At 43.0% G+C, this 22,144-nt stretch overlaps 1 protein-coding gene across 6 annotated transcripts in view; it reads right to left on the bottom strand.

The window, feature by feature from the left end:
- Window positions 1-643: 643 nt before the first annotated feature.
- Window positions 644-22,144, bottom strand: part of ARHGAP25 (Rho GTPase activating protein 25) — an 89,738-nt gene continuing 68,237 nt past the window's right edge. For all 6 annotated transcript variants that reach the window (XM_042981606.1, XM_007083387.3, XM_007083388.3 and 3 more), the window contains 7 exons: window positions 20,156-20,363; window positions 15,285-15,417; window positions 10,585-10,658; window positions 8,959-9,080; window positions 7,933-8,129; window positions 4,850-5,382; window positions 644-2,060 (listed from right to left, as the gene is read on the bottom strand). In XM_042981606.1, the coding sequence (XP_042837540.1) occupies window positions 1,853-2,060; window positions 4,850-5,382; window positions 7,933-8,129; window positions 8,959-9,080; window positions 10,585-10,658; window positions 15,285-15,417; window positions 20,156-20,363 (1,475 nt within the window). In that variant the 3' untranslated portion in view covers window positions 644-1,852. The remainder of the gene's footprint in view (window positions 2,061-4,849; window positions 5,383-7,932; window positions 8,130-8,958; window positions 9,081-10,584; window positions 10,659-15,284; window positions 15,418-20,155; window positions 20,364-22,144) is intronic.

Genomic DNA, 22,144 nt, shown 5'->3' with positions numbered 1-22,144 from the left:
CGGGCACTATGTCTGGCAGAATTGTAGACTCTCATCGGTGTAAATGAGGTGTTCAATAAGTGTCTCCCTGCTTGCGACTCTAATTAAAAAACAAGTAAACCCCAGGAAATCAAACATTTTATTGCTTTACTTAATGATGTTCCAAATCAACCCACTCCCACACCCCGATCTTTCATTAGCAAGTCTCTAGAACAAACATGCCAGGTCTTGTCCCTGCCCTCCATCAGTCTGGTGACTGGTGGCAGGAGAAACAGGACCTGAGTAGCAGGACTGAGCAACACTGACGTCACTGTTTGTACCACTAGGTCTGTAGCTAATGTGTCATGGCCACAGGCAGGGGTGGGGCAGGGGGAAACAACCAGAGCGAAGAGAACAAAGAGAAGAGGAGGAAAGGTGAGAAAACAAAAGGAGAAAAAGAAATAATTGAGGAGACACACGCTGGGAAGACTAAACTCTCACCGCAGTAACCATTGATTTCAGACCTCTGATGAAGTCATGTGGTTTCAAGAGTCAAGTCAATGTATGACAGCAATGGGGATGACGTATGTGAAACGAGAACAGGTAACACCTGCTGGGAAATCTGGCCAGTGGCCCCCAAAGCTGAAAGCACATTTGTTCTTACCCTTACTCAATGTCTGTCCTGTATATGTTTTATGATTTACATGATATAGCAATGTAGCAGTACATGATATAATTTATAAGTAAAGAAATATATTGGGGGGGGTGTCTGCTCAAATATTTTCTACTCATGGAGTACATAGTCAAAAGAGCTTGGAGACCACTTAATCAGGATAATGACAAAAATTTTTAAAGCCTCCACTATCCTTCCTAGCGAGGCTTGGGGCCTCACCCAGGCCCTCTGCCAGGCTGGCTTCACTCTAGGAGGAAAAGTCTGCCAGGAAGGCTCCTCTTCTAGCTACTTTCTAGTGCCTCTTATCCCTAACAAGAGTGAAATCACTGGCATTTTGGTGAAACAGAAAAAATATTATTGGGACTACTACTATCTAAAACCCCCAGCCAGCCTCTGAGGAAGTCACAACGTGGTGAGAAGGCCTCTTTCACAGGCCGACCATACACAACTGTGGCCATGGAAAGGCAATGTAATCCAGCCCATGTCCTGCTCACCAAGCCTTGCGCCTGGAGAGGGGTGTGTCTGCTTCAAGGAAGGGGCACCTTTCACTAAGGCTCACAAAGGTGTTTGGAAGGATTACCAATAGCCCTGCTCTCATAAATACACATTTATTGCTTGTTTTGTCTTAGTCTAATAATAATTTTGAGTTTCCAATCCCTGGAAAGTGTGCATCATGGAGGGGGTGGCAGAATGGGGCTCCAGTCAACAGGTGCAGCTCCCCAAAATACAGCTCACCACAGGTGAATACAAGAAAGCTAAATATCATTTTCTGCCCCTATGTCTCAGGGACACCATGAAGCCATCTGACTGGATGAATTGTTCCACAAAGAAGAAAAGAAAAAGAACTAACGCCTCAGTCCACCTTCGGTTGGGGCCAACATGTTGCCTAGGTCCTTGGCACATGGCCTCAAATGTCTCCACTGGACATAGTCACCCAACCATGGAAGGTTCCATCTCACTCAGCCTGAGACCACGGTGGAATAATGCAATCCTTTTGAATACAGCCACAGGGGGCCATAGATGTCCCCACATGTCCCTGCTCACCCTCATCTTCCTGCAAATTCCATTGATTTATTTTACTGGGAAATGTGGTGTTTCCCCCCAAAATGTCTTCTTCTCCCTCATAGGGAGTAATTTTGCTTCTCAGTCATCAGGTAGCGCTGAGAAAGGGAGAGTGTCAGGTGGGCCTCTGTGGGCTGTCTCCATGTTTTCCTGGGACCCTCAAGCATCGGCCTTGGGCTCTTTCATTGATTTGACAAATTCCTTGACTTCTTCTTCCAGGGCCTTGTTCCTCCTCTCAACATCCTCCCGGGAGCGCTCCACATTGCGGAGGCTGATTTCCAAGGCTGCAAATTTCTTCTTCTCCTTCTCCAGTTCTTCATTGAGCCTCACCACCTTGGCCCAGACATCGTAATTTTCCTTCTCAAGGCTGCAAGGAAGAAAATAGCAGAATGAAAGAACAGGGTAGGACCTCTAGACTGTCCCTTCACCCTTGCTCACAACACCCTCTGTCCATTTTCCTTTCTACATCACAAGACCTATAGCCAACCTGAACCTCTTATTAATGTTCCACCCACCCCCACACACGCAGACTTCTCAGTAAGCCTGAATTCCCAGGGCATGTCTGAACCTCTCTTTTGTCATTTTAATACCATCTTGTGACATCTCTTGTGTTGTTCCTTCTCATGTCATTCTATGTTTTGTATCCTCCAGCAAATAATAAAGTCTTTGAAAGAAGGAACCACCTCTAACATACGTATATTTTCACCTCCACAGCACCTTGCACATGTCCTGCTCAACAGAAATGTTAATTGACTGCTGAGGCCCCGTATTCCAGATTCCCAACACCTTTGCACACACGAGGACCTGCTCATCCTGCTTCCACGGAGAGTACCAGCGCCATCTCTTATCAAGACCCCCTAGGGGTGGAGGTTTGGAGAAGTGTGGGGAACTGCCGTTTGGAAGCAGAGGTCCTGACAGCCCCACCCCCACTTCTGAATCTGCTCCAGGTGAAAAATCTGTTGGGTTCCCGAATTCCCAGAATTTTCACTGTTACTGGTCCAAATCTTAGTCTAGTCCCAGGTGCTCCCTGTTCTGCAGGCTATGCTGAATTAACTCCTAGGAATGAGAGTACAATGCCATTTTTAAGCCCAAAGAGGAAATTTCAGGACTGTGGGGAGATTGTGTGACTGGAAGTTTGCTTCAGAATTCCATTCTATGAGATGCTGCCTCCCTGCCCACCCTGCCTCCAAATGGCATATTTTATATAGAAAATTGAGCTCTCATTTGAGCCCAGCCTGGCTTCTATCTTCAGGGGCTTTGGCCCATTCTGCATGTAACAGCCCATCTTTGGAGCCTTGCCTACCCCTGCCTATCTCTTCCTACAGATAATCTAGTCTCATTCCTTCTGGCCCTCTCATTACAAATCTAGTTTTCTTCTCAGAGTTTACTCTTGCTTCCATCTTGCTTTGGGAGAAATCTCAATTGAGAGAATACTGCCAGATTTTGACCACTGATTCCAGTGGAGAGGTAGAATCTGAGTGGGCTCAGGAGCCTGACTAATTCAGGTTCAAATACCTGATTACATCAAATACTGATGATTAGTTGTGTGACCCTGAGGAATCTTTTAATACTTCCTGAGCCCCTATTTCTTCTATAAAATGGGGCTATTACCTATTTTGCAGGATTTCTGTGGGGATTACATGAAAATGTGTATCTGGGGCACAAAGTTCAGAGCAGGCACTATGGACTGTTAACTCTTCCTCTGTTGAAAATGGAGGACCCTTCTGATGGGTGAATTCAGAGAACTTGGTTCCATTCAGAAGGAGCAGCCCTTCCATGGCAGCTGGGTCTTTCCCTACCTTGTCAGTGACATTCACGTCAGAGTGCAGTGGGAAACTTCTCTGGGGCTGCTTCCCTCAGAGTCAAGATGGCACATGAGTGTTGTAGGCCTACAGATGATTGACTTCAGGATCTTAGACAAAGGATCTCCATTTTGCTTTTAGACGGGCACCCCTCTATGTAGGGAACAAAGAATGAGGGCTCACAAAAGTCTTCCTGTCATGTACCTGAGTCTCAATGGACTGAAAAGTGGTCATGATTGGGAAAACCCTACTAGTTCATATTTCATTGTCATGATTAGTGTTAATATGGATTAAGCCGGATTGAGCTTTCCTCTCATGAAAAGTCAGTGGTGTGAAAAAGATTTCAAGAAAGTAGTTTAGCTACCCAGAGGGCAAATTGTGTCCAGGCATCTTAGGGATGTGCATGAAAATTGTGGCATGAGCTGCCTCACTGGCCTTCCATTCACCCCTGCAGCCTGTACTCCGTAGGAAGCCAGTGATTCAGTGAAGCTTTAGTCAGGTAGATCTTCCTAGAAACTCTGCTCCACACAGGCTTTAAGGGGGCTGGAAAGGCCTCCTGCACTTGTCTGCCCTCTCTCCTCTCAGTCACCCTCTGCTTCTCCAGCTCACCACGGCTCTTCCTGTGCATTAACATGCCAGACCTGCTCCCTTCCATGGACTCTGCACCTTTGCTTCTCCCTGCCTGGCCTGATCTTCCCCAGTATGTGGACCTGACTCATTCCCTCTTCTCTTTAGCCCTTTGCTCTCATGCCACCTTCTCAGTGAAGCCTTCCTGACCACATTATTTAACATAGGAACCCCCTTCTTGAACCCTTCCCCAACTCCTGCCCTGCTTTATTTTTCTCCATTGCATGTTCCATCCTCTGACATAGCATATATTTTAATTATGCTATGCCTTCCTATAGAAGGAAAATTCTATAAGCACAGACAAAACTTTTGTTTGTTTTGTTCAGTGCTGTTTCCCAACAGCCAAGATAGTGTCTGGCACACTATAGGTGCTCAATAAATATTTTCAGAATGGATGTATTACATTAAGATGAACAAAATGTAAAGTTCCTCTTCATTCATTACAGCATGCCGATCCTTAAGGAACAACTATTTGGAAATGGTTGCTTAAGCCTTGTAAGCTACATACTTAACTTCTCATGAATTTAACCTAAATAGAGTTTTCACTAATTTGGTCATCTCATTACTCCCTTTACCCCTTCCCGTAATTAAGCCCAATTGCTGTAGATTAGTGTGTTCTCTAAACTCAAGCTTTCTAGTATCATTTCTTAGCAGATGAGAACAGTCCCTGTTACTGCTGAAGATGGAGGCCAGGTGGCTGCTCAGGACCCCTCTGCATGTGACTTACTTTTTGATCTGTTCCTCATACATTTGCTTCTGTGTTTCTATTTCCTTTTGCAGTTCCTGGACCACCCTCTGCAAGGATTCAAGTTCCTCTTCTCCAGAGTTCTTTTTTCCAGGTCCGGTTTCAGAGTTTGGGCTGGCAAGAGTTTCTCTCTTGGAGTCACAAGCATGGGAAGAGACCGCAGCTGCCCCATCCCCAGGGGCCCCAGGCAGGGAAGGGATGTTATCATAGGTGGAAGTCCGCTGGGAGTCAGAAAAGTGGGGCATACCTTGAGACATTGTTCTCCGGTGCCCTTCCCCTGCCTCTACCCCTGAAGAGGGCGACCAGAACTCATTCTTAAAGATCTCTACTTTGTTGCTGTTGGCACCTTGAAACGTCGATGTCAAGAAGCATTTCCGATTAGGGAGCGTCTGAGTCCTTTTTCTCGACTGCAGCTTCCAATCTCCTAGCTTTTCCTTGGGGGCTTTACTGCTCTCTTCCAAATACCCATCACTCGGCTGTTGTCCAGTGGGGCTTCCTACGTCTGAGTCGCTGGTCTAGAAAAAAATGGCCACGGATGTCATGTGGGTTTTTCCCATATGTATCATGTTCCCAAGATAAGGAGTAGTGACTTGGCTGCACACCCGTGAAACTCTTAATTAGAAGACCATCTCTTAATTCATCACATTAGTTAGATGTGCACGATCTGTGTGGTGTTTCTTTAAGAAGATATTGCACTTAAGAGGAATTCATGCTCTCAAATCAATGGTTTATTAGTGGTTAAGAGAGTCTCAAACTAGGATTCTTTCATAGCTTTAGGATGAGGAGATCTTGCTAGCTAGAACTCAAAATCCAAAAGGCATAAAATGCAAGTCTGATAAATTCAACCCACATGGGTTTCCATGACCCCCTAAATTAAAAAAATAAACAAATAAATTGCATATAAAATCAAAAAAGAAATGACAAACTAGCAAAAATATTTGCAATACATATCACAGACAACAAGCTACTCTCTCTAATATATAAAGTTCCTAAAACTCAAAAAGAAAAAGACCAGCAACCAACAAAAATCTAGACAAAGGACAAGATCAGACAGTTCACAGAGAAAAAGAAAAATGCAACAAGCCTTTACACATAAGAAAATATGTTCAGTTTCTGCCATTATCAAAGAAACCCAAATCAAAATTAAAACTACTGAATATCAGTTTACACCTCTCAGATAGGACACGTCCCCAAATTTGAAAACACATTCTGCTAGTGAAACTGTAGGGAAACAGGTTCTTTCGTGCATTGCTAGTGGAAGTACAAAATGGCACAACCTCTATTTAACAATTTTAATAAAAATTACACAATAATCTACTTACCCTCTGATTCAGCAATCCCAATTCTGGGAATTTATCCTAGAAATACATCTCCTGAGCATAAAATGAAGTATGGTCAATATTATTCATTGCAGCCTTGTTTGTTGTACAAAGGAATGAAAACAAGTTGGTCAAATGAGAAACCTGTTCATGTATTGACATAAAAGGGTCTCCAGGATATACTCTAAAGTAGAAAAATGCAAGACATGAGCAGCGTGTGTGCATGTGTGTGTGCATGTGTGTGTAGAGAGAGAGCAAGAGATGTTACATTTGTATAAAAAAAAAGTAAATAATTTACATTCATATCTGCTTGTATTTGCATAAAGGAACACTGGAAGGGTAAGTACGAAACTAATGAAGGTGGGGAAGGATGGGGTAGATGGAGATAGCAGAGGGAGCAAGCTTTCTCAATCTGTATCTTTTTCTCTTTTTTATTTTTTTTAACCATGTGTATATATATTTTGAAATTAACTTTAAAACAAAAAAAAAGATAAGGAAAAAGAAAAAGAATGATCCCTAAAATCAGAAAATCAAGACTCAAGCTCTCCTTCTAATCCCTCTAGCTAATCACCAGCTTTTGCAACCCCACCTGGAGTCAGAATCACCTGCACCTCAAGGTGAGAACCAGAGCTAAATCCCATTCTTCAACATCCTAGTGCTGCTACCTTGGGCCAGCTGGTCAACCTCCTTGAGACTCAGCTCCTGAATGATAAAATGTGGATGATAAATCCTGCCCTACAAAGTTATGGTGAGAACCCCAGAGGTGACTTATTTATGTTTGTCATCACAGTGGCTGCTCATAGCTACCCACAATATTATAATAAATAGCAGAAACCTGTCATATGAGCCTGACAATGACTACTCTCAAGGACTGCTAGTAGGACTTCATTATAGGAATTATGAGCATTTCTACATATTAATTTCATTTGAGAGTGTTAGTAAAATGCACTGTGTATAGACATCACCTAAGAAAAATCAGTACCACTATCTACCTTTTTTCCCAATACTTTCTTAATTATCCTTAGGATTAATAGTACTGCAGGCAACTGACATTACCAAGTCAGTCAGAAATTTTAAATTCATTTCTTGGCCACACATAAAGAACCAAGCTGCTACATCAAGTTCATGGTTTTTTTAAAAGTATTTGTCTCCATCAATATATAAAAATATTTGAGCTTTGTAACTAGTCTACATTTCAGAGGCTGAAGAGTTTTTTGACATTGGGAACGTGAGCCCCAACACTTCAGTACAAATGAGGGGGTTGACATTGCTGAGACAGCTTATCAGGGAATGAGAAATATTACACGAACACATCACATACTCTGAGAAAGAAATCACGTTTCATGGGTTAGCAGGAAACCAGTTCTCTCTGGACTTTCACCCGGAGTTTTCAACAACTCTTGCTAAAACACTTACAATGTGATATATAATTTCCCCTATTGAAATTCCCTGGACTGTGCTTGGAATGGCTTCTTTTTCTGAGTGGACTTTACTGAGGACTCCCATTGCTCAGCCATTAGGAGATTGGCACACATGCCACTAATCCCACCTCCAGGATGCCAACAGAGACTAGATTTGAAAGAGGCCAGGCTTTCAAGACGTATTCAAATGGGGATCTACCATCTGTGCCCATTGTCACAGCATCATCAAAAACTCCCCCACATTGCCACACTAGACAAGCTCTTACATAGAACGACTTGGACTAAAGGAAGAGTCAGGTGCAAAAAGAAGGCTCTCCGCACTTACCGTGTTACTAAAGCTGTCTGTCCTAGACATTGTGGGGTCTTCAGTGGCATCCCAGCCCACAGAACTTCGAGCCACTGGAGCTTTCTTGGGGTCATTTTTTTGAGCAGGGGGTGACAGGGGTGTATCCTTGGACTTGGGAAACAGAACTTCATGGTCTCTGATCATCATGGTCATCACTCTTTGGATTTGAGGAGTCCCTGAAAGAAAGAAGAAAGAGATCTGTAGAGTTGTACCATGGCAGGAGGCAGACATTCCTAAGGGTCTCCATCATGGGATGTCTCTAAACTTGGCTCTAAAACCACAGAGTCCGAAAAAAACGTCATTTTGCTCCTCATGGGACACTTCTGAATTGCTTGAGGTAGAAGATTGTGGTGGAAGAGAAGAGATAGAAGAAGGATATGGGAGTGGGTAAAAGAGGGTTATTTTCAGCCTGTATGGTCCTTTAGTCAGTCTTTGATCAGAAAATAGGCAGTATAATAGTAGAGAAAATGAAGACATCTTTCTCCCCTCATGTGGTCCTCAACATGACATCTGATTTCTTATTGCACACATAATAAATATGTGCTAGGAGTACTGCCTTCCCAAATCCATGGTAGACAGCAATACTCTATGCCAGGACTTTTGCTCACTGAACCAAGACACAGCCACAAGTGTGGCCTTTTTGTGAATTCTTACAAGTGGCCTTTTTGTGAATTGTCTTATAAAATCAAACTTGCTTTCTCCACTTTCTTGCAAATTCGCTTTTTCTGGCTAAGGCTATTTAAAAGTAATTAAAGACTAAGAAACACTAGCTGTTTTTGTGCTAGCCTATTGTACTGTGTGACCATTGGGTAAATTTTGAATCTCTCTGCTCTGCTGTGATCTGGAAAATGGACATAATTCCTGCCCTGCTCCTTTCACAGGGCTATTTCACAATTTGGGCAAGTTAGTCAACAGAAAATGTTTGGCAATTTGCAGAGCACTTCGGTAGCTGTGTAATTGTCGTTACTTCCTCTGCACTCGACTTCCCCACAGGACCAGTCTTACCTCTCATGATCACAGCAGGGTCTTCAACCTTTGACCTGATGAGATTCACACCAATCACAGTAGCCAGGTTATCCACGCTCATTTTATTAACACCACAGTTCAACTGGATTTCATGTAGGAACCTGTGGGCAACCAGGAAATCCCATAGTAGGAAACAGAAAGTTGCCAGAAGGAAGCACTTCCAGCTATCAATGAGATCTCAGAGATGGATCTCATCTCCTTCCTTCTAGTCTCAGGAAGGGGACCAGTCTGGTCTGCTCTGCCCACATGAGTTTAGCTTCACCTTGAAAGACTCAAGATCAAGGTAGAAAAGAAGCCAAGAGGGGCCTGTCCAGCTTCTGGTGGTGGCATTGGGGCTGGGGATGGGGTGTTGGCAGGAGGCAGGGTCCAATGCAGGGAGCTAAATGGAAACTAGAAGGACTCAAATGGGTATCTGACTATCCCTAGTCCCAATTTCCTAGGCTTATCTCCCAGGTTCTCAGTATCCATCCCATCCAAGTTTCCAGAGAAGAAAACTTTCTCATGAGGAGCTGTCACAGAGGGGAATGAAGAAGTGACTCTTGCTTCATCCTCTGATTATAGCACCAAGCATCTCAAATTCTCAGTGGGTGCTCAATAACTAGCAATGAATTTTTACTATAATTCTACCCATTGGAGACATGAAGCTCTCCTCAGATTCACTATATTAAAAAAAAACAAAACTGAAAACATCAGCAAAGGAATTTCTACTCTCTCTAAAAACCATTTTTAAATGAATAGGCTGAAGCAACATAGAATTCCAAATACATAGAAATTATCAAATAAATGGTGGTGTTTTCAAATGAGGAAACATTATGAAATATTACTGACTCATTTATAATCCTACTTTAGGACAGGCAGAAATGTTCACAATATAATATTAAGCCCAAAACAGCAAGACACAAATATGTACAAGAAATCGTTCCCCTATATTTATATTGATGTATGTAAAGATCTATCAGAGAAAGAAAATCGTCCAGAAGGAAACATGCCCAAATAATAATAGTGATCTTTGCTGAGTGAGGAAAAGGCATTATTTTTATTTCTTATTTACGGTATGTTGTATTTTCCTTTTGCAAAGCATGCATCACTTTTATAATCTAGAAACTACAACAAAAATTTTTTTAAATAAAAGCAAATTTCAGCTCTGTCTGGCAAGAAGATCCAGATTCCCAGCTCAGACAAACCTGGGTCCATCTACGCACTACATGTTGCCACAGAGAAGGCACGCAGGTCCTCAGAAAGGGAAATAAGAAGGGTGGCCAGGAATGAATCTAGGGCACTAAGTTATGGTCCAGAGTCAGGAAGATGGAAGATCATTCTAGAAACATTCATAAGGATTCTGGGTTTTAATACATGTCCCAGGACTCCAGGTAGCACTTGGGCAGGCCTGGAAGAGTAACATGTTCACTTCATGTGCCAATCAGATTTTCAGCGGATCTTTTAAATTATCTTGTGGACATAGGGAACAAACTCAGTGCTATGTGAATACAGTTGACCTTCCCAAAGTCTGGACCAGAAGCTCTGAGTTCACAGGGACACTCTTTCCTCCTCTAACCAGGTGCTTCTTTCTGATATGGCTGGAAACTGATACCAGGGGACTCTTACCTGCATATGTAGCTCAGGAGGTTATAGTTGTCTCGAGGAAGGATGGACAGCTGCTTCACCAGCTCCTGCTGAGCCTGGGAAGAGATTTTGAACACCCTAAATGAGTCTGCTCACTTGCCAGCAATGAGACTCTGGAACATAGGGAACATAACTGATGTATCTGTGCAGAAAGCAACACTTTGGTACTCACTCCTGTTCCCATAGTTTTGTGTGTTTTTTAAAAGCTTTTTATGTCCAAATAATTATAAATTCACAGGAAGTTGCAAAAATAGTATGGAGAAGCTCACAGGTTTTTATACAGCACATTTCTTTATTTGTCTCTCATCATGCCCTCTTCCCCAACTCAGAACTACTCTAAGGCAAGGACGATTTGACATCTCATACTCACAGTAATTGTTTGCTTAGTGAATGCTTAAGATATAACACTCCAGTGAAGCACTGGATCACATCCAAATACCCCAAGTCACTTTAAAAGTAGTGAGAGAAGAAGGAAGCTTCAGAGAAGGATTTTAAGCATTATGGCCTTGCTGAGATCTGCGGGGACACAGGACAAGCTGACCAATCGTGGGAAAGGCAGGTAATGTTGGAATGTTCTACCTCCATGATGACCATGAATGTTAGAGAAGAAATTCATGTGCCAGGGAGAGGAAGGACAGAGAGCTTTCTTAGTTCTTTTCACCAGCAGCTGCCTGTAGGGTCTGTAGTCACTGTCAGTAACATTGCGATTGTAAAAGTGTGCCAGTTAACATGAGACACGCAGGCTCCCTCAAACCTGAGCAGCTCCTCCTGGAGAAAACGCACCCTATGGCCTGTCAGCCTGAATGTAGTGACTTGGTGCAGACCCTCTGTATCTAGAATACCTGCTTCATATTAGGATTCCCTCTTCCAGCTTAATGAGTGAATTCTTTGTAAAGGTTGCTATAGATTCATTGCTCTCAACTACCACTCCTGCCACATTTTCACCAGTGAGGGAGGCTGTGGTCTCTCTGCCCTGCCCAGATGTGCGTTACCACAGATCAGAAACTCAAGCATGTTGAGGGGTGCCTGGGTGGCTCAGTCGGTTAAGCATCTTACTTCAGCTCAGGTCATGATCTCAGTTTGTGGGTTCAAGACCCAACAGCTCAGAGCCTGGAGCCTTCTTCGGATTCTGTATCTCTGTCTCTCTCTGCTTCTCCCCTGCTCATGCTCTGTTTCTCTGTCCCTCTCTCCCTCTCTCTCAAAAATAAATAAACATAAAAAAATTTAAAAAAAAGAAACCCAAATATTTTGAGATGGAGAAAAGTTGGGAGAAGCAGGTCTAAAGCGAATAAGTTCAGGGGTGGGAGTCTTATTGTCAGATCTGCATCCGCATACCTCTTTGCTTTTCCTGGAGCTATGGGGTGAGAGATTGCCTGAAACAATGATGCTTTTTAGCCAACTTTTAAACCTCATTCTATAAAATGTTATTAATTTCACAAGGGTGAGCTGATATACCTATATTAATTAAGACTTCTCATGTCCTCATCTCACTCTCTCCCCCAAAAATTTATAAATCATGCACAAAATCATTCAGTTACTTATTTTATTTTATTTTATTTTTAATGTTTATTTTTGAGAGAAAGAGAGACCAAGTGCAAGTGGGAGAAGGGGAGAGAGAGAGGGAGACACAGAATCGCAAGCAGGATCCAGGCTCTGAGCTGTCAGCAAAGAGCCCAACGAGAGGTTTGAACTCACAAACCGTGAGATCATAACTTGAGTCAAAGTTGGACGCTTAACCAACTGAGCCACCCAGGTGCCCCTGGTTATTAATTTTAAAGTGGCTTGAGGTGTTTGATTATAGTCCCATTCTTTTTTTTTTTTTTAAGTTGATTTATTTATTTTGAGAAAGAGAGAAAGCACACAAGCAGGGGAGGGGCAGAGAGAGAGAAGGAGAGAATCCAAAGCAGGCTCCACACTGTCTGCATGGAGCCTGAGGTAGGCCTCAAACTCACGAACCGTGACATCATGACTTGAGCCAAAACCAAGAGTCGGACGCTTAACCAGCTGAGCCACCCAGGTGCCCCATTATAGTCCCTTTCTTTTTGTTTTATTTTATTTTATTTTATTTTATTTTATTTTATTTTATTTTATTTTATTTTTTAACTTTGTAATTTAACTTTATTTTTTATTTTTTTAAATTTATATCCAAATTAGTATATAGTGAAGCAATGATTTCAGTAGATTCCTTAATGCCCCTTACCCTTTTAGCCCACCTCCCCTCCCACAACCCCTCCAGCAACCCTCAGTTTCTTCTTCATATTTATGAGTCTCTTTTGTTTTGTTCCCCTCCCTGTTTTTATATTATTTTTGTTTCCCTTCCCTTATGTTCATCTGTTTTGTCTCTTAAAGTCCTCATATGAGTGAAGTCATATGATTTTTGTCTTTCTCTGACTAATTTCACTTAGCATAATACCCTCCAGTTCCATCCACGTAGTTGCAAATGGCAAGATTTCATTCTTTTTGATTGCCGAGTAATACTCCATTGTATATATATACCACATTTTCTTTATCCATTTATCCATCGATGGACATTGGGCTCTTTCCATACTTTGGCTATTGTTGATAGTGCTGCTGTAAACATTGGGGTGCATGTGTCCCTTCGAAACAGCACACCTGTATCCCATGGATAAATACCTAGTAGTGCAATTGCTGTGTTGTAGGGTAGTTCTATTTTTAGTTTTTTGAGAAACCTCCATACTGTTTTCCAGAGTGGCTGCACCAGCTTGCATTCCCACAAACAATGCAAAAGAGATCCTCTTTCTCCGCATCCTCGCCAACATCTGTTGTTGCCTGAGTTGTTAATGTTAGCCATTCTGACAGGTGTCAGGTGGTATCTCATTGTGGTTTTGATTTGTATTTCCCATTATAGTCCCTTTCTTTGTTAGATCGTTACATCCCAGGAAGGCTGTCACCCTGATTGGCTTCATTTGCCTTTTGTTGCTGAGGAAGACCTGTATGAGATCATGCAACCTCATTTTTGTGCAGGCAAATAGCTACAATAGCTACAGCATAATTAGCTGCATCATTATTCTTCCCTTCCTTTCCTAACGTTGAAATATAAAACCGCCGTTTTTCTTGTGCTGAGATCTACTTAAATCATGAGGCTCCTCACTCTTAGAAGTTCTCATAGCTATGTTTTCTACCAGGTCTAGGGCACTCCATTGCTTAAAATAATAATAGTAATAGTAATAATAATTATTATTATTATATATATATTTCTGGGAGTATATTATATAATAAATGTTAAAATAGAGAATAAACCTCTCCTTAAACTGATACTTTAAAAATATCACTCACCTATCTCCTATCCCTTGTCCTCAAAACAATGCTAAGTATTGCAGATGCTATTATGAAATTTGTCTAAGCTTGTGCTATCCAACACAACAGCTACTTGACACATGTGACTATTTAAATAATAAAATAAAATAAAATTAGGAATTGTTTCTTTAGTTGAACTAGCCGCATTTCAAGTGCCCAATAGCCATGTGTGGCTAGTGGTTACCATATTGATCTCTGTAGCTATGTACCAGTTCCACCATTATAGAACGTTCTGTTGGTCTAAGGAAATAAACTGAGTCTCACAGAAAGTGCTTAATTTGCCTAATGGCAAAATCAAAGTTAAATCCATGTCTTCACGTGTAGGCTTTTCTGTGCACCACTTTGGCAGAGAGAGCTTTAAACATGGTGGCGCTACGGGTGCCTGAGTGGCTCAGTCAGGTAAGCGTCCGACTTCAGCTCAGGTCATGATCTCGTGATTCATGGGTTTGAGCGCCACGTTGGGCTCTGTGCAGACAGCTCAGAGCCTGGAGCCTATTTTGAATTCTGTCTCCCTCTCTCTGCCCCTCCCCTGTTTGCACTCTGTCTCTCTCTGTCTCGAAAATAAGTAAACATTGAAAAAAAATTTAAAACATAGGAGTGCTAAAAGCGAACCTCCCAGAAGTGGGGAGTTAGACCCCAATTATCAGCAGTATAACACAAACATATTCGTGGGGCATTTGGTTTTGCAAATCCTGGTTAAAAACCAGGAAGGTTTTATTGTTGTTAGATGGGTTTTCATGGTGGCTTTTGTTGGTCGGTTAATTTTGTTTAATTAACATGACTCTAGTGTGGTGATTGTTGACTTTAAGACCTTTCAGGAAACAAATTACATGGGAACACAAATCCTGCAGGCAAACTTGTGAACTCTAACAAGCATGATGCCGCAGACACTGACCACACCCCGTTAAGCAGCTGCAGCTGAAAAGAACAAAGAAAAGTTCCTTGTCCTTCCTTTCTCTGGTGTCTACATTCCTTGTATGCCCATGGCTGACACTCATGATCATGGTGCAACTAGAACATTCTCCCCTCTCACCAGCCTTCCAGGTTGGTCAGCCTGTCCTTGTGTCCACTGGGTCTCAGCAAGGCCATATTGCTTGAAAGCCTTCTCAGAAGCTTTCTCTTTGTCATTAAAGTGGCTTGGGTATATTTGATTATAGTCAATTCTTTTTTGGATTGTTACATCCCAGCAAGGCTGTCACGATGACTGGCTTCAGTTGCCTTCTGTTGTTGACAAAGTTCCAGTTTGACAAAGTATCTCACTAAAAGGTATGAGTCCCTTGACCCACTGTTGCTTGCCTACCAGAAGAGTGTTCAGTAACTATCACCTTCCAAAGCAGGACAACTAACTCTAATGAGATACAAACCTTTGCCTCATCTGCATTCATGAGCTGCCCACACAGCAGGAACCCCTCATACTGGCTCCAGGGAACGACTGGCTCTGGGAGGTCTCGGAGGTAAAGCTTTAACAGGGAGGCCACGGTGTGTACATCTGTATCTCTGTAAGAAAATAAACAATGTTGTTTGAAAATAAAGCTCCAGAACATCCCTTGCCTTCCCCTTCGTGGTCCACTAAATAGAATCCCAGGTTCCAAAGGGGAGTTTTGCAGAGGAGCAGAGTCTGATAAAGATGTATCCAAACAAAACATCTTTGCTAATCTTCTGGAATCATGACCCTCAACACTTTTCTCTTTATCTCTTCCACCCAACTGCCTCAAAAGTAAGTTCAAGGTCTACTTTTTCATTAATCCTATTAAATTATTTTAGTCTTCATCTCTTTCTATTTTCTCCAAGTCACTTAGTACCTCACAATTTTGCATTTTCTGCTTAGTCTCTAATTTTTCATGTGATAACTCATTTATATTGATGGCCCATGATCTCTTTAAACCCTCAGAGAGCTCAAAACAGTTCTGGGATTCATTCATATATTTGTGCAATTGTTCAATAAATAAGCATTGAGAGAACCTACTAGGTGAAAGATACTACCTCAAGCACTGGGATTTCAGCAGTGAACCTGAGGGATATACAGGACACCTGGCCTCATTGAGCCACAGAGCTGTGCAGACTCAAATGTTACCAAGTCACTACAAAATTGTGAGGCTAGTGCCATGACTAACCTGGGACTGTATGGAGGTGTGTAAAAGGGACACCCAGTGCAGAGCTGAGGATCCATAGGGGACAAGATCTGAAGAATGACAAGGAGTTACAGTATGAGGAAGGGAGCCTAGAGGGTGGGGAGCAGAGGCCCAGCTGCAGAAACACAAACAACATTCAGATGACTTCCTGTTAACTGAAGGAAGCTTGGACTTTTCAGTTCAGCTTGTCCAGTTTACAACAGGAGTGGGCAAAGTATGGCCCAGGAGCCAAATCTGGCCCATTGGCTGTACAGTCTATGAGCTAAGAATGGATTTTACATTTTTAAATAGCTGGGAACAAAACTCAAAAGAAGCAGATATCATAGCATGTGAAAATTATCTGAAATTTGAATTTCAGCATCCATCAAGTGATATGGCCATGCTTATTCATTTTTGGATTGTCTTTGGCTGATTTTGAGCTATAACTCTGCTAAAAGCAGAACTGAATAGTTGCAGTAGAAACACTCTGGCCTGCAAAGCCTAAATATGTCATATATGGCCTTTTATCAAAGTCTGCTGACCCCTGTTTTATAGAGCTATTGCATTTATTATGCAACTCTATAAGAGAAAATAAGTCTGAATCTACCATATGCTTAAAGCTCATTAGTGAAGAAATTATTTACTTCATATTTATTTACTTCACATCAAAAAACCCCCCAAAAAACTGGTATTCTTAAGTGACTGTCCTGGTAGTACTTTGAAAAGCGAGGATGTGCTGAGAGGTTCAGACAATCTGAATGGCTCCTCAGTTTCATTGATGGGGAATATAGAATTCACTGGGTAGGAGTGCCTCCTGGAGAAGGGACAGGATGGGCTGGTTTGGGCAGAAGGAAAAGAAGGGAGGCATTGGAGGAAGCAGAAATAAGAGCATCAGGACTTGACTGTAAAGCTCTGCCTTGGTATCCTGAGTAAGTTTTTTTGTTTGTTTTTGACAGCCAGTGTTTGGAGATGTCTTCTGAAAAGGCCCCAGCTTTGCAGCCTGTCAGCTCTCTACCTCAAAATGAGAACATGAACTGGCACGGAGCCCTGTCTGTGCTCCACTGCTGCCTCAGGAAACGGGGGTGGGAACCATTCACTTAAGGTGGGGATTCTAGAAAAGCCTTCCCTGCTGAGTCACTACCTAAAAATATCCCTGGACAAAGTCCTCTTGTCAAAATATGTGAGACATTCCCAAGAAAATGGCAGAACGACAACCAACTAACGCTTTGCAGGAGAAGCATTCACCCAAAGTTGCAAAAGGAGCCATGAGGCTTCTCCTCATGCCCCTGCATCACCATCCATTCCATGGTCTTGGTCAGAATCCGGGGCCTCTCCCTCACCCCACACCCAATTAGGCTCCCAAATCCCCTCAAGTCTATCCAAATGTCACGTGAATCACTCTAAGTCCTGCCCCCCTCCACTGCCCTATTTCAAAAGCCAATGGCCTTTTGCCAGGATTCTGTCCCAGCTTCCTAGCTGGCCTTCTGCCTCCACAGTTCCATTTTCTGATGCACTGTCCACTGCCTGGCAAAATACAACATGCAAAATATGCCCAAGGAACGAGTGTTGCAAACGACAAATTAAAATGAGAAAGACAGTAGAGACGATGAATCAAAAAACAGAATCTTTTAAAGAAAAATGACAACAACAAAAACCACAAACTACTAGATAGTTCAATCAGAAGAAACTATGACAGCAAAAATATCCAACGTTAGAAAAAAAGGTTATAACCACTGATATAGTGTAGATGCTTCAGTGTTATAACCAGAGAACATAATTATCTATGTAAATCATCTTGGAACATTTAAAACCAGAGAAACCTTCCTGATTCATTTTATCAGGGGGAGATAATGCTGCTTGTCCTGGCTAACTCCTTATGCTTGTCTAAGGCATCTCAGTGTAAACATCATTGCTTCTTGGGGGTCTCCCTAAATCTACCAGATGGTGGCAAAAGGCCCCTGTTCTAAGTCCTCATAGTACCATCTAGTTTTCCATTTTAGCACTTAACGCAATGGAAATTATACAATTATTTTTGTAAATTTTTAGTATAATGTCTGTGCCCTAATTTTGTCAGAGCTGACTCACTTGTCACTGTTACAGTTTACATTTCCAGCATGATTTTTCCTGAGTTTGCTATTCCTTCGACCCAATGAAACATGTTTAAGTCAAGTTAAACATGATTTTTTTTAAGTCAAGGACTAAGAGAAAGTCAGGAGCCAGGTTGAACTTCTGAGCTCAACACCTGATCCACTAGAGGTTAGCCCAGGCCCCACCAATAGCTCTGCCAACACTTCCCTGGTGGCACCGACCTTAAAACATGGCACATCTGTATGTTTCTCATGGAAGTATAGGTATCAGAAGTGTATTGGCTTTATGACTGGATAGTATCCAGTCCAACAGAAACTCAACAAAGAGATTTTAAATTTTATTCACATATGTTTAATGAGAATCAGATACAGCTGCACTAGCACCTACCAAATAAAAGGTCCTTTGTTTCTTTTCATTCCAGTGAGACAATTTGGGAGATCTCATGGTGAAACCACACATATGACCAACATAGGGGATCTAGATGACTACCCACAAGGATTATGTAGACCCAAGCATCGGCCCTGGGAGGACTCTGAAGAGCCCTAGGTGACCGTTCCTATTTCTGGGTATGTAAACGCTACTCCTTAATTCTGGGGGTGGAGAGGTCATGACAAGCTGTGGTAACTTTCCTCCTTCCTGCCCCAAATATTTCATAGGTATCCAAGACTGTGACTCCACCACCCAGGCTGACTTTATAGGAACATAAAATCAAGCCTAGGGCAAGTATCTGACAAACCCTTGCAATCACCTCTATTCCTCCTGGCTGACTCTTCACATGGCTTTAGCAACAACCCACCTGTATCTTTTGATCAACTCAAAGCTAATTAAAAACATAAGAAGGAAACTGAATATAAAAAAGTGGTGAGCTTAAATGATCAGGTGCCTGATAATGAAATGCAATTTATAGTGCTGCTGAGAGGTCTGTAAATTTGATGCCCGTAACCTGCTGTAGTTCCAGTAACAACTCCACCCGTTGCTTTCCTGTAAAAATAAAGCACCCTTGGTGAGTTAACCTACTGCATGCCGAAGGCAGTAAAGACAGACACGCTGTGGCCCAAACTCAGACAGTGGCGGTGAGATTGGAGTGAACAGAAGGTATCAGAGATGCTTCACAGGGAGAATGGGCATTGCTGGTGACTGGGGTGGATGTGGGGAGAGGGGACTAATGGCACTTAGCTGTTCATGATTTTCCCAGGATCACCCCTATTCCTAGGTCCTAAATAACCCCTTGGGGAATTTCAACCTTTGGAAACTGGACAGAGTTTGGGCCTGCCTTGCCAAATCTTGATTTATGGGCTGCTGATTTGGAAAGAACAATGGCTCTTTCTTGCCAGCGGGACAAGCGCGCACAGGCAACCGAGGCAAATATTGCACAATAGGCAGAGAGTGTGTACAATGTCGACGTGGGTGCTGTACTAGCTGACTGTGGCAGAGCCGAAAACCTCGCCTGGGTAGCTGGAGGCGGTGGGGCAGGTAGGCGATGGTGAGAAGAAATGTCACCACAACTGATATTCCCCAACCAAACCTGGGCAACCTCCATGGGGGAGACCTAAGAAGACGCCAGGCTGCCACGATATCAGTATGTACTCTCTCCAAAAAGGCTCAGAACTAAGTTCAGAGCCGCACATTACTTATGGTCTCCCAACCTGACAAGAAGTGCTGCTTCTGGCCATTTCTGGAAAGCTGAGAGCATCGGAGCCCTCGGGTATAGGTGTGCTACGTTCTCTACCACACTGAGTCTGTTTGTACAGTCTGCTCACTCTTCAACGTTCCTCACCTGCCCAGTGGTGTAGGCCTTAAGCTAGGTCCCATCATCCTCCCGGCCTCCCCTACATCCTAAACATCTCTTGACTGCTCAGCAAGGCCCTACTTCTAGTTCACTTCATTCCTCACGTAAGTCGCCAGCAAAATAAAAAGCTCTCTTTGTTGCAAGCCAGGGCCTTGGAAACTTCTGTGTGAGTCCGGTAGCTCAGCCGGTAGAGAGAGGTCCTCCTACCCACATATGGCAGGGGGAAGACATGGTGAGGACAGGGTACCTGTCAAAGGAGGGCCGCTCCCCGGCATCAAAAGCGTCTCTGAGCTGCTTCACCAGGTTGTCCTGCCCAGGCAGTCGGAAGATGCCCTCTTCATTCAGGCCGTGCTGGAGGATGAACTCCGCACACTTCTCCACCAGGATGGGCACCAGGTGGGGGCCAAATTTCTGCTCATAGGCCACGGTCTCATCCAAACGCTGGCCAAACACAGCTAGAAAGAGAAAAACAGGATGTTCCCATCATTCTGACTTCCATTGGATGAAATGATAGGTCAAAGTGCTTTCTTTGCCTATTTCTAGATTTGCCAGTGTTGTGTATAACCTCAAAAGTTTTAGCGCAATGATACTAAACGAAATATAGGAGACAAGCCATCCATAATATTTCCTGGAGCTACAAATTTGGGAGAGTCTCTGGAAGTCTTTTTCTCTTGACCCACAGTTTTACATATTCAAAATAACAACTCGCTTTTACTGAATACCTGTTGTCTGCTAGAAATTGTGCTAAGCACTTTGCACACCTGTTCTCATTTCATCTTAACAGCAACCCCACGAGGTAGTAGAATTGTTATACTCACCTTGCCATTAAAGACACTGAGCCTTAGAGGCACTGGTGAACTTGCCAAGGTCAGGTGCCAGGGCACAGTAGTCAGAATTCAAGCCCAGGCAGTAAACTCAAGAGAATGTACTCTTAACTATGGCAGCAAGCAGGCAGTTTTGAATTCTGCTTGTGTCATACAGCATTAAAAAATAAGTCTATCACACGGATGTCTCATACCCTATTAAACCATTGTGGCATTCTTAATAATATAGATTGTTTATTATGTTTTACTATTTTCAAAACAGCTACAGTGAACATGCTTATCCACCGAGCAGAGTTCCTGGAATGTATTCAGCACAATGTATAATTTCTAATTAATTGCTTAATTAATTAATTAACATTTGGATAGGTGATCACAGGCTTTTCATTCTTTTGAACTATTTCCTTAGGGCAAATTCTCACAAGTTGAATTACTAGGTCAAGTGTTTTGAACATTTTTATGACTCAGTGGTATGCAAATTGTTGTCCAAAAATATTTTTCCAAATTACACTGCCTCCAGCAAAGCATGTGTGGACCAGCTCCACCCCAGCCCTGTCAGTACTGGCTCTATAATTTCCCCACCCCAGCGGTATAACAAGGTTAGTTTTTAAATCAGGACAATCGTTGGCTACCCATTCTCCCACCAGGCCCCTATTCCCTTTGGTTCCTGGAGGCTCAGAAGACAGGTCATGGCTTCAGCTCTGTCCTGCCTGATTTTCCCTCTGTCATAATTAGGACCTGGTTACACTGACCACTTCAATTCCCAGGACACTGCTTCCCAGAGTCCTTTGGTGTTCCCCATGGTTCGCTCTCTGGTTGGTCCCCTGTATCCAGTCTCTAACGTGGATTTCACCTGTACAGAGCTATACTGAGCTCGTGAATCTGCCGTGTCCTCTGCACTCCCACCCATTGCCCTAAGCCAGGCTGGACTATTCTCTCACCTATGACAGCTGTGGTGTTCTCTTCTGACATGTTCAAAGCCCTCCTGCTGCCTACCTTTCTAAACCGTCTCCAATTTCCCTAAGCACGCTCCCTGTTTTTGTCACCCACTTCTTCCCCAATTGCCACGGTAGCATTTTCTAAATTACTCCTCAAAGTCCTAGGGGCTTCTTCTGCAGACCCTCAGATGCTGGGAGGTGAGAGCAGTGGATCTGGGAGGAGCTGAGCATGGGAGTGGTCCCTGTATTTCCTACTCCCAACCACATCTGCTGGGCTGTTGTCTGTTTTACTTATTGCGTTTCAGTGACACTGTTTGATTAAATATTTCTGTGGCTGCAGTTTGAAAGTTGGGGCTGGCATTCCTTAGTTTCGCATTTGGTCTAGCCCCCGCCTACCTTTCCAGCCTGACTTCCTGTCGTGCCCCCACAGGCACCTCACCCTGATGTTCCCAAAACCGTTGGATGGTCTTCTCATTG

Source organism: Panthera tigris, chromosome A3, assembly GCF_018350195.1.
Source record: "Panthera tigris isolate Pti1 chromosome A3, P.tigris_Pti1_mat1.1, whole genome shotgun sequence".
Lineage (NCBI taxonomy): Eukaryota > Metazoa > Chordata > Mammalia > Carnivora > Felidae > Panthera > Panthera tigris.
This window is presented reverse-complemented; position numbering and strand designations above follow the sequence as displayed.